The following is a 13,134-nucleotide window of genomic DNA, read 5'->3' as shown; positions in this document are numbered from 1 at the left end:
AATATTTTTGAAATATTCAAGCGTTACGTGAATGGGTGACATTGCTACACGCAAATAGAAAATCAAGTAATGAGCATTATTTGTTGTATAAAATTGTGACATTGTTCAAATTCCGCGTCAGTTATTTTGATAAGACTACCGTCATCCAAGACCAGTTGCAAGGTATTCGAACTGAAGTGCACACACAGTTACAGTGCATTATTAACAGGGAGGTGTTTTGCCTCACCTCCCTGATTATTAACAACCGTTCAATGCAGATGAGCGCGGACGAGCGGTCGTTAGAACCTGTCATTGAGCATAATGCCCAGTGAAAAGTAAAATTGGGCCCTTTGGCAAAATAAGACTGGTGACGAGATAGCTCTCAACCAGGCATTTGATTAAGATCGATATTGTCATTTCACAATGCGTCGTTACATCTTGTGGAATACCACTTGGAGTGGCGCCTAGGTCTCGAGTAAAGACATAAACAGAGTGCGTGCTTTAAAAAAATGAAAATGGCAAACTCTGTAACTGCTGGAAAGCATTGAAGCTGTAAAGTTATGTATTACAAGTTGCAAATGTGGAGTTCAATATTAGACTTTCTCTCTTTTTTTTTCGACAGAAAATAGCATACTGCACTGTCGACAGTGAATTATTCTTTTTTATATACTATCATCAACAGGAATAGCATACTTATTTCGGATGCTTTGCTATCTGTGTAAACAGCTTAAAGTCACGGCAAAAGAACCCATGAAAACGTTGGACCTGGGCACGGATCAGCAAAAGATCTGTTAAAAGACAAGAACGATGTAGGAACTCATCAGCATTTCTCACACTTTGCTGCTTGTCCCAAGTTTGCATCCCCCCAACACGCACACGCACGCACACACACACACACACACACACGCACACACACACACACGCACACACAGTTCTGTTACGTAACTTAATGACGCTTTAAAGCCAGGTTCCCTGGGTCGTTTTTTTTTCTCTTAAACTAGCCGTTGCATTGATATATTTATGAAAGGGGCATAAACTTCTTTTCTGACAGAGTTACATTTTCAATACTTTCCTAGAACTGCATTGCGTGAAGAGAGAATTCTGTAAGGAGACCATTATGTAAGTGCATTCATCTGGCATGCTCTACCAAGGGAAGAAAAAAGTGAAGCCCGGTATGTGTTGTGTAAACGGGCATGGGTGATGAAGGACACGGGAAATGTAGCGTGGGTAGCTCCACGTTGGAGACAAGCTTGGGCTGAGCGACCCTGTATGACGAAAACTCGATGCAATTCCGGTAGTTGATGTCTTCCGCGAGAGAAACGGGAAGGTGTTGAGGTCGGTTCTATGACATTTGCTACTGCGACAATAATTGTTCCCATTAAATATTTGCACTATAAGCCAAGCATAATACCTATCACAAAATCATAATCCCACTAATTACATCAAACTAAGGGGTTTAACTAAACTTAAAGCCTATTACAACCCTAACTCGAAGTCTTTGGGGGAAAAAGACCGGGGCAATTAATGCAGGAGCATAATGTCTGGTCACCATGATTAGGGTCAGCTCTGTCTACAGAAATCCACAGCATGCACAAGGAAAGGTTGCAAAGGTATCCTCATACAAGAAAAAGATGTTTTCAAGTGTCTGCCTGGCACTTACTGTAAACATCGGTAAAGCCAATATGATAACTATGCTTTCGTGTTTTGTTTTAGCGAATAAATAGCCTCGACTGGCCCCGATATAAAAGGCAGAGTATACTTCTATTCCGTTGGTTAAGATGGGGTTGAGAGCGACAGAAATCTAACCTATGTGCCTCCATTTCCTACAGAATTTAGCTTTCTACCAATGTAGTTGCAACATTCACAGGAGAAATATTTCGCATTTTATAAGACGTCTGTTTCAAGGCAAAGAATCAGGGGAAACTATTGTCTGCCGTTTCTGTCCATGCAGGCTTACAAATAGCATGTGGATTCATGTGGACACATGCGCTTCCATTGCCAAAAAGTGAAGATAAAAGGCATTCGGCTGCGTTCACATAGAAGTATTCGGTATTCGCTATTCGCTATTTGCTATTCGCTATTCGGGCACCGAGTACACCATTACCCGCACCGTCAACTAACCATCCCATGCAGTGAGGATTTCTTCCACCTACATCCCAGCAAATCTTATTAACAATTTCTAAACTGCATCAGAATGTCAGTCTACATGCTTATTTTTGCTAAAGGGCAGATCCAGATCAAAATTGTCATTATTTCATAAACGAGAGACGGTATACGATGCAAAAAAAATCGAAGAAGCTCGATTCCCACTTTGCTATACTTTTCACAGCTATTCGGTACTTTCGATTAGTGCCCTCCTATGTGAACCGGTGTGAGGAAATCCTATCGTTCGATTCAAGCTATTCGCGTGCCCTCGAAAACGAGCCCCGAATACCCGAATAGTATACTTCTATGTGAACGCAGCCTACTACTGTCTTAGCAGAACCTGTTGATGCAACGGAGAGGCAAGTTTTAGAATTTAAACTAGAAGTAATAAGAGCGACTTTGGTTTTGTACAGCCGGAGTGATCACCTGTGTAATCGGTATGGAATCTTAGGAAATGGAATGTGATTGTTGCTATGTTGGCAAGCCACAGTTGCTTGCCAATGCCATCAGGAGGAGAAAGTGCCGCAGACGGGACATTTTGTACATATTTGCTTACCCTAGCGAAACCGGAGAGTAAAGCATGACGGTGGTTTACCATATCCTATTTAAAAGGATATTTCTACAACCACAACGAAAAAAAACCCCCGAGAAACTCGTGAAAATATAATGGATTGAAATGTAATGTTTGTTCGACCTTGTCTTACACCATGACAAGATTCTGATAAAACTGCTTTTGCCTCCAAACAACAGTGTGTGAAAGACTGTTGTGGTTATCAAATATAAAGCTCGTATACTCCAAAAAAACAAGTTATTCCTAATTGTTTTCCATGTCATTTTCATTTCATTTCATTTCCATCAGCACAAAAACATTTACACACACATAAAGTAACACCAAATCCCGAGACTTGCCCAACGTAGCAATGTCTCATACACTCAAACTGGATTAACATCCATTGTGCATCTGACTTGTTGTACCAGAAGTTAGTATGGCTTGTTCCTAGGTAAGCTTGATGAAAAGTAGCCATAGATAGGAATACACTGAAAAGGGGCATTATCATGACATAATTATACGCGACCAGTTTGGTAATAAGAAATGGTTCAATTCGCTCATTTCCTTGACACTCTTAATTCCAATCTACCTGATTAAGCAGAGATTAACTATAAAGACCTGTATAGTGAAAAAGGAAAATACAACGCATTGACTGCTAGAAGTCCATTAGTTCACTGAAACCACTAGTAGGTGAAGCAGGTTTGATTGCAAAAGTAAATGCTCCACCTGAAATCAATAGTTTAATTGTAAGCCGCTGCTGATGCGGTTAAAACCTGGTTAAAAGCCATTTCAATTCCTTTTCTTCGATTCTCGGCAGGCGAGTTCCCAAGCTAAGAAAAGAACAATAATTAGGCAGAAATGGAGGTATGCGGAATGTGCCGGATTAATGCCAAATTTTCACCCGCAAAAGTCGTTAATCGTGACGGGAGGAGACGATGTGGATCGGATGGTGTAACACATACCGTATCTCACACCAACTATACTTTGTAAAGTCGGCGGGCTGGTGCCACGCCCTTGCCCATTGCCGCTGATGGCGATCTACCTTGCAGGTGGCCTGAAAAAAAAATGCATTTTATGAAGCGCGAATTTCACAGGATACATTTGGTCCTGATGGTTTGTTACGTCTGCTTGGGAGTGTCGGATCAGCGATGTTGCAGTAGTTATGGCGGAGTTCTCCGTCATCCGAGTCTACTCAACACCTTATTTTGCATCTCTTGTAAAAATATTAAATCAAATGATGAGAAACTTTAGTTGCTACCGACGATTCATTGCCACAAGTTCTACCCAATGCCAACATTCCAATAAAGGAGAACACTCCATTTCCTTTTGTTTAGTTAGATGAAAATATTCCAGCAACATACAAGATGTGTAGGCTATACTGACAGCCCCTCTTGACATCGTGTGAGGCTACTACTGAATAAGCCTACTTTTACTATCATGTAGAAAAGGAGAAGTGAAGGAATGGAAACAAAATGATTGATTAATGAAAGGAAATGCACAGATTAACAAGAAACAAAAGTGGTATCGGGCAACCAGTTTCATAAATGATTAAGAAACTCGAGAACGTAGCTATGTATCAGCCCGATGATTTGGCACAGGGAGTGACTACGCAGTCGACTTAATTCTCGTTGCGGGGACTTCTCTTGTTTGTGTGAAAGTATTATATTGATGTACTATACACTGTGCATAAAAAAAATATTGCTGTACAAAGTTGTGTTCTTGTCTTATAGGCCCGTAAGAACTTCAAGGAGAAGGAGAGTGGTATTCTCACACCAGTTGCCAACCACGAACAAAATTAAAAATAAAAATACTAAGTGACGAAAGGGTTGGGTCCAAAAACAGTGAACTTGCTGTCTTCTGTGAGAGTGGCGAGAGGGGAGACGACGAATCTATTAAGAAAAACCTTGCGGGGAGCTTTTAGTTTGCTTTCAAGATGAACGTGACAGTTTTGCGCATGCGCGCAGTGAGAGCCTCGATTCGAGAACAAACGGAATGGCGTTGGGCTCCAGATGAATAAGAAGCTGTGTACACACAACACACAGACGCAAGTATAGAGAAGTGATAACAATTGCTGAATAGGGTATGCTAATTTGTGCTGAACGAACGGCGAGTGGTTACGTCGTGTTATGCAGGAATGCGAATGGAGATTCGTGCCCATTTTCAAGCAAAACTTTTGTAAAGTATTCAAATATAATGCATGCCTCCATCGCATCAGACTTCAGTAACTTCGGGCGTGTTATCAGGCCTGGTGAATTGTATGAAACTCCTGGTATCGTAATGTTCGTTGGAATTATGACAGCATTCTCGCAAGAACAAAACTACATCGGTTGTCATAATTTGGATAAGGGAGAACTCAAATTTGACAGAAAGTGTCCTTTACTTCCTAGTTGTCTGTTTACTGAACGATGAACCGACAGAAACAGAAAACGAAATTAAAATCTTAGGTACGTTTTGCACGTGGCTTTTGAATTTTACAGTCCTAAGATGGATTCCTCTGTTGAGAAGACTTGTACTACAGCTCTTTTCATTCTTTGGCCTAAATGAGATTGATTCAACTAAGAACATCTAGTCATTCAATTCGCTGCAATGTTCGTTTTTCATAGTCTTAGTCTGTCTGTATCAAAATGTCTACATGTGCCGAACTCGCCTAATCCCATGAGACTGCTCTTGAGTGGCCATGCTTTAGATTCTGCTGTATGTGATAACAGGGTTTTCATTGCACTAGTACCCAATATCTAAAGGGATTTCAAGCTGAACGTTTTCTTGTTATATTGTACAAATATAAGATTTGGCAGTCGTGTTGATATAGTATACATTTGCCACTTGCAGTGAAAGGAGAAATGAGTGTTTTGAAGGCAGAAAGTATTACAAAGTCCTATCATACTTCCGTGGCCCTGTCTCGTAAAACTTGAAGAGTTTGTTCGCAAAAAACCCCGATAAGTCAACTTTTGAAGATTTTGAAGTACGGTCACTGTCATAAAGTACAAAATAATATCTTTTAAAGGCTTATTAGTCACTACATATAAACGCACATTTTTGAAGTTATGGTCAAAAGAAACAAACATTTTTTAATTCTCTTTATTTTTCTTGACCTTTAATCGCAAATATCTCCATTTGGCAAATATGGACTTATCGGTTTTTGAGAACAAACTCTTCACTTGTTATCGATATCAAGGTACATACCGCGCCTAGAGCACTCTGCAGTGTGGATTTGGCGCTATATAAATCATATCAATTATTATTATTATTATACATATCCAGTTATAAGCTACTGAAACCTTTAATCTGATTGGCTGAGAGCAAATTTGTCATAAAAAATAGCGGTTGTTACTTTGTAACAGGTTTCATAAAAAGGGACCCCGGTCTAACGCATCTGTGTGCCCATAATTTGGGGCGTTTCCTCTGACTTTTCCTACAGAGTGTACCGTGAACCAGTGTCCCAACGGCGAGAACTGCTATGTGAGGGACGTCGACGGGGAACTGCCATATGCATGTGAATGTTCGGTTCCTTTTACGCAGGGAGCTGACTGCTCCGTTCTATCAGGTAAGTGGCGCCATGCGTGGTTGGAATCCGTTCACCTGTGGTGCTATATCATGTAGATTTTTTTAAGTTTGCTTATTACTGTTTTGAAATAGTTGCTGCATCCAGTAGCTGAACATGTTTTGACGAGAAACACCGTAGAAGTAGTAGAAGTAGAGCTGCACAATGGAAAATGATGGAAAACGGGCAAACGTGCAGTTCGCAATTATCAGATGAACAGCCCGCCCCTTGTATATACGAGGGAGTGAGCGTTAATGCGAAGTAAACAAACCGTTTGGAAAATTACTTATTTAGGATACATTCTTGTGCTATTTGTGTGTGATTGCAGGTTCTGAGATGTTTCCTTGACACCTTTTCATTTATGAATTAACTCATAAGAGCACCGGGCTAGCATCAGGAGGTCTCGAGTTCGAATCCCGATGGAATCCAATTCTCTATGCTCATGTTTTTTACTAATGAATTATTTTATACGTAACGCTTTCACAAGCGAGGCTTCTAACCTGCCCATTTCTCGCAATAACTTTGCACTTTATAAGATATACTACATCATGGCAGAACATTTACATATTGAAATAAAAACAGACTGTGCCGAGATTTTCACCTAATTTGGCAATATATTTCAGAACTCGTAACTGATATTCCCTAATGTTTTTGTGTCAACCACCCTACCCATATTTTTCTTCATCATTCATTGCTTGGTCATTTCATCTTTTTTGTAAATGTCTTAATCTAATGATTCCGTTTTCTTGTCACTCTGTGATTAAACTGAACAGACGGTCAGGAAATCTTTACGTGCTATGGCGACTCGTGCAGATCGGGAACCTTCGCTTCCGTCAACTACCCGGGACTGTACAACAACCGCTACAGGGCGCTGTACCTCTTGTACATCCCTGGAGCCACCAGCATTACTTTCACTTTCAGCCCGCTCTTCGACATTGAGGAGTTCAAAGATGAGCTGTATGTTGGAGCTGGTAAGTAGTGTGCTTTTATGTTTTTGGTTTTAATATGTTTTTGTGTAATCTTAAGTAAGATAAAGACCACCTAACGCGAGTAATACAAGTGGGTAAATATGTCCATCTAGCATGTCTAGGTTTTTTTTTCTGCAGACATTTGGAGTTAAAAAGAAGTTGATACTTAAGGCTAACATTTTCCCTTTTTCCATTTTGTTTCCTCTGGGTAAATACTGTTCATATTGCCGAAAGGGACTGTGATCATTCATTGAATTATCTACTTAGTATGATTTTTTTTTTACCCGTTTACACTCTGTTAAACGTTATATATCCAATAGAGACAATTATATTTTGTAACAACGTACAGTTGTATGTATAGTGTACAACTAGCATCGTGTCTTACAAGTACAAAGATGATCAATTAAATCAACCGATCAAATCAAATCAAATCAGCTTCCAGGATAATTGTTTGCGTAGTAGAAACTTGCATTCGCAAGGATTGACATATCGTGCTACTTTACGTGTAATCCGATTCGCATGTGTGTTTACAACGGTAAGGCGGATTCCCGATAATCTAAAAACTTTTTTGTTGTCTTCCAGGTCTGCAGTACTCGGATTCCCAACTTGATGGTGTCGGGAGTCCACCCAACTGGTATTTCTTCGAAGGTTCCGAGCAACCTGGCAGTTTCACCATTCAGGGAGATACGGCTTGGATGTACTTTGGAACCGATAAGAACATCCAGCGGAATGGATTTGAAATCTCATGGAATGGTCTCGGTAAGAAAGAGAAACTTTAATTATTTTTTTTCATTTCTTTATTGATTTTCATTTCCAGGTAAATTGCAAGTGCAGTAATATATGAATACACAATTGTGCATATTCATACTAAACTGATAGAAAAGATTAGTTATAATGAAGGAAAATCAATGTAAAAAATCAAATCAATCTGTATTTTAACCCAGTTCTCCGCTGAAAATTGGTGACGTTTTTTCTATACTATCAGAATCATAACCGGAATCCTTAGAATTCCAATAGTTTCAGTTCTTTTTTTAACAATTTGATCATTGGAATTTGCTTCAACAAATCTGTTCCTCTGCAAATCCGTGAAAAGCATAAAAATTGCAGAAATACAGAGTAACTACATTACAATAATAAAAGAAGGAACAAGAGTCGTGGAACAACAAAATCAACGAAACACTAAAAAAGGTACATCAAAAAAAAAAAAAATCCTCATTACGTACTGCCGTATCTTTTTTAATTTACTCAATTATCAACTTTATCCCGAGTAATGATCGAGGGGAAAGGGGAGGCTTCTCGGAATATTTTGTTTGACGATTTTTGGTTTGACGATTTCGCAAAACGCTAAAGCCCTGTGACCATACCAGTGCCTTACAAATTGTTATAAATGTTAAATTTTTCGAAATGAAATGAATAAAATGAGAAATTGGTTTGTATTGGTGTTTTCTGGTATATCTAACTAACAGTGGACACTACTCCACCGGTATTTGTCAACTGCCCGGCTAACATCGTGAGGACCGTTGAGCTTGGTACCTCCAGCACTGCCGTGTCTTGGACCGTACCCACGGCGACTGACGCCAATGCATTCACCGTTGTCTCCACGAGCACCCCCGGTAGCATCTTCAACACTGGAACGACCACAACAGTGACGTACACGGCGACGGATGAGTTCGGCAATGTCGGCCAGTGCTCGTTCACAGTCACCGTTGTTGCCAGTACGGAACCATCATTATTAAGTCACCAATATGCAAAAGAGTTTCTATGTGTGTGCGTTAATTGATGTCTCGTACGATTACGTCCTCTGACAGAGTGTTTGAAAATAGCAATTTTTACGTTAATTGTTTGATATTGTTTGAACACCGAGCTGTTGATATATCGCCCCATATGCAGTTGTCAACCCAGATGAATACAATGTCGAGTGCAATGTATTCCCAACATGTGGATCCTTTACATTGACAAAACAAATACGTTTGGAGATTTTTTTTTTTTCAGTTCACTTTCCATGTAGAGATAATGTCGCTGAGCAATCATGAAACGAGCACTTGCTCTTGTTCGAGTATTGTGCTTTGTTTATACCAACACCACACAGACCTTGGCCATACAAGTTGCCCGAAGCTGTCACTGCTACGAATTTCATGTAATTCCTGACATTTTGTTTCGACTGAAATGATAATCACACATGATCAGCGCCTTTACTCTCTTTTCTTTCTCTTCCCCTTTAGCATGCGATTGCAGTAATAACCCAACTGTTTTGCAGGGCCGCTAGTAGGGGATTTAACGGTGGAACCCACATTGACCAAAAAAAAAAAAAAAAAAAAAAAAAAACACGCGTGAAAAAAAGCAGTATGCAAAGAAAAGTCCGGTGCCACTGCGTGGCAAGCTTATTGCAAGATACACCAATATCTACACAAATAACCCCCAGAGTCGACAATTCTATCTTTGATCCGAAGCAGAGCCGAGGATATAAGCCGATCCTCAAGTACGAGTAGTGCAGTAACCTCTCGTCTCCATTTCGGTTAAATTCACCCTGCGATATAGGACGCTTGCCCTGAAACGGTTGACCGTCAGTGGTCAGTCTCTTCCTGGTCACAACTTGTGAAGTATTGTACAGACATCTGTCTTTACCTAAGTCGCGTAAACAAAAACCAAGATCAAATACTAATGAAATTGATTATTTTATTATTTCGAATACACTTTTACAGCTGTGTTAGATTTCGGTAACATATAATGTAAAAAGATTAGTATAGCAAATACAAGAGAGGGCTGACTTCGTAAACTCGCGGGTTCGAGTGTTCACAGGATCCACGTATTGAAACGAGGATTGCTTGGCGAAGCCGCTTGAGCTGGAATAGCTTTCCCCATAACCATCCTCACAACCCGGAAGTAATGATGGGAGATTTGGAGAGAACGGAAGCTGCCATAGGTAGCAGACGACATTGGAGATGAATTAACCACTTGTTTTTTTCCAACAGTCACAAAAATAAAATAGCAGTGAATAGCGTTTTTAAGTAATCTTTATTTCACAACAATACTTCACAATAATATGGTGATACTATAAGTTCACGGTTTCATTGTTAGATTTCATCATTCGTCCTCCCCCTCCCCCTTCCCTGCAGCCGATACCACCCCACCAACCATTCTGACCTGCCCGTCAAATATCGTGCAGACCGTCGAGACCGGGACGGCCGGTGCCCAGGTGACCTGGACCGAGCCAACAGCCACCGATCTCTCTGGCGTGGCATCCACCACTTCGTCCGTCTCCTCTGGAGCTTTCTTCAACCTTGGCACGACCACGGTCGCCTACACGATCACCGATGGTGTTGGGAATGCTAACACCAATTGTGTTTTCACAGTGACGATCACTGCCGGTAAAGAGAGCCCCTTTTATTTTCAGTTTGACCTGAAGGCACCAACAACTGCTGCTTCCCCGATTCTCTCCCCATCCCCCCCCCCCAACTAACCAATGTATCAACCTGCATTTTTGCTGTACTGCTAATGTGTTGCTATTACCTTGTGCATTACGAAAATATTACTTTCATACCTGTGATGGTGTTCAATTTCGTACCAGGTCTGTCGCCTAATGTGTGTCCTAAAATCCTGCGATCCTCTTTTTTTCCAATGCCTCAGGGTTACTAAACCAATTTTGTGCATGCCGGTTTGCAGTGAATGATCAAATTAATGGTTGGAGCAGTTTTTTGTTTGTTTGTTTGTTTGTTTGTTGTTTTGTTTTTTTTTTTTGGGGGGGGGAATAAGTCTTTATATAAATGTTGCCATTCTGCTTGTTTTTATGCTTTCCATATTATTCTTCACGTCTCTCGATAATGATGTTCCCCTACATTGCCTATACTCAAACTTTCTTAGAGATGCACCAAATGCCTGCTTTCCTTTTCGTATATGTAATCACTCTCTCGCATGTGTCTTCACTGTTTCATGTATGTATCATCCGTGGGCTATAATTCGTCCTCGCAGTCGATAATACGGCTCCGGTTATAACTGTAAACAGCGGTAGTATCGTGAGACAAGTCGAGGTTGGGTCACCCGGAACTACGGTGACCTACATCGAACCTACTGCTACTGACAATTCCGGTACTGTGTTCCTCGTGAGCCGTACGGCTCAACCGGGAGACTTCTTCCCGGTTGGATCCACCGTCGTGGAATACGTCTTTGCCGATCCCTCTGGCAATACAGCTACGGGAACCTTTACTGTCACTGTTGTAGAAGGTACAAATTAGAATAAACTAACAGCTCTTCTTTCTTCTTTTATCCATTTCTTTCAATTCATTTAGACTTCACACAGGATCTACTAGAAACTACTTAAATCTATGGTCAACCTGTTATTATAATTTTGACCTTATCTGGTCAAGATATGAATTCATGCCCACAAAAGATAGAACGCAACAGTGCTGAACTCTCGTACTCCACTGGCGCATTGTCCCTCGGCCCTAGGCCTATATCTAGCATTATGTCTTCATTTCTACTTTCATGTTTAAATTAAAACATTTTCCATAATCTGTATCCTTTCTCCCTCCGATATGCGTAATGTTCATATACCCTATGAAAGGAAAGAAAAATGCATGCCGAAGCACTATCTTTGAAAATCAATACATTTTATTGCTGGTGAAGGGCAATATTTAACAATTGAGCACCGTTATAGACACGTATTTCTTCTTGCATGTCTATCTCTGTTGATCATCTTTATCTGTTTGCACATTATTCTCCATGCATCCCAACTTTTCCTATCTAATTCATAATTTCCAATACAACAGTCGACTCCACCCCTCCTACGGTAAATGTGAACAATGGTAACATTGTCCGTCAAGTCGCATTTGGCTCCACGGGAACCACAGTAACCTACACCGAGCCCACAGCTACCGATAACTCCGGCACCGTTTTCCTTGTAAGCCGCACTGCCCAGCCGGGCGATTTCTTCCCGCTTGGGTCTACCGTTGTGGAATACGTCTTTTCTGACCCTTCGGGCAACACGGCAACGGGAACTTTCACGGTGACCGTCGTGGAAGGTACAACTGTCCTGCTCGATATTAGCGGGATAACATTCTGTCTGTGGCGGAGATGGAGCAACGAATCTTTGGAATTAATCTGACTTTCCCAGCTGCACTTATCATAACATAATATCATAATGGTGGGGTTGTCGTTGAAAATGTAATCCTTGCGTTAAATTCAAGGAAGCCTGTTCCTATTGCTTTATCTTACGTGTGCATTCCACTGTTTCAGACAATGTATTGTTGCCTACATGTACTCTGTATCTTACTGTATCTCAAACTTGTCTCACGAGTGTAATAGCTTTTCATCATTTCATTGCCTTTGTGCGTGTGTGCGTTTCTGCTTTTATGCCTTTGTGCCTTTGTGCACAAGTATAACAAAAGAATTCTTTCATCGTTGCATTGTCTTGTCAAATTTCCAGATGTATGTCAATATCTCCTGGCATTTGTTTTTCATCACGCTGTGCAATCATGTTTCATTTCCTTCCCTCTGTCAATTCGTCCCCCATTATGCAGTCGACACTACCGCACCCGTTGTAACGGTAAACAATGGTAACATTGTTCGCCAAGTTGAAGTGGGTACACCGGGTACTACTGTCACCTATACCGAACCTACCGCTACCGACAACTCCGGCACCGCTTTCCTTGTAAGCCGCACGGCGCAGCCGGGCGATTTCTTCCCGGTTGGATCTACCGTTGTGGAATACGTCTTTTCTGATGCTGCGGGAAATACTGCAACGGGAACTTTCACAGTGACCATCGTGGAAGGTACCCAGGAGATTCGAATGAACGTTATTGGACTATTTCTGATATTATTTTTCTGTGTCTTTGGAAGTTCTTAGATAGCAATTTTGGAATCTTGTCAAGAAATAATTTCCATTGAACACATCATTATTGTCTCCCCGAGTAGCAGAAGCGAGACAATGGCGCCTCTTGTCCTTCGTCGTCGTT

The 13,134-nt window shown here is 40.9% G+C and overlaps 1 protein-coding gene across 1 annotated transcript in view; it reads left to right on the top strand.

The window, feature by feature from the left end:
• Window positions 1–13,134, top strand: part of LOC139738995 (uncharacterized) — a gene marked incomplete at its 3' end in the record, with an annotated part of 57,616 nt that overhangs the window by 4,936 nt on the left and 39,546 nt on the right. The window contains exons 2-9 of the mRNA XM_071649612.1: window positions 6,093–6,218; window positions 6,989–7,186; window positions 7,766–7,942; window positions 8,650–8,898; window positions 10,300–10,551; window positions 11,153–11,404; window positions 11,950–12,201; window positions 12,700–12,951. Coding sequence (XP_071505713.1) covers window positions 6,093–6,218; window positions 6,989–7,186; window positions 7,766–7,942; window positions 8,650–8,898; window positions 10,300–10,551; window positions 11,153–11,404; window positions 11,950–12,201; window positions 12,700–12,951 — 1,758 coding nt within the window. The remainder of the gene's footprint in view (window positions 1–6,092; window positions 6,219–6,988; window positions 7,187–7,765; window positions 7,943–8,649; window positions 8,899–10,299; window positions 10,552–11,152; window positions 11,405–11,949; window positions 12,202–12,699; window positions 12,952–13,134) is intronic.

This window comes from Diadema antillarum, unplaced genomic scaffold, assembly GCF_040938485.1.
Source record: "Diadema antillarum isolate AM-2024a unplaced genomic scaffold, OU_Dant_1.0 seq00000778_RagTag, whole genome shotgun sequence".
Taxonomy (NCBI): domain Eukaryota; kingdom Metazoa; phylum Echinodermata; class Echinoidea; order Diadematoida; family Diadematidae; genus Diadema; species Diadema antillarum.
The sequence above is the reverse complement of the archived record's forward strand: the minus strand, read 5'-3'. Positions and strand labels throughout refer to the sequence as shown.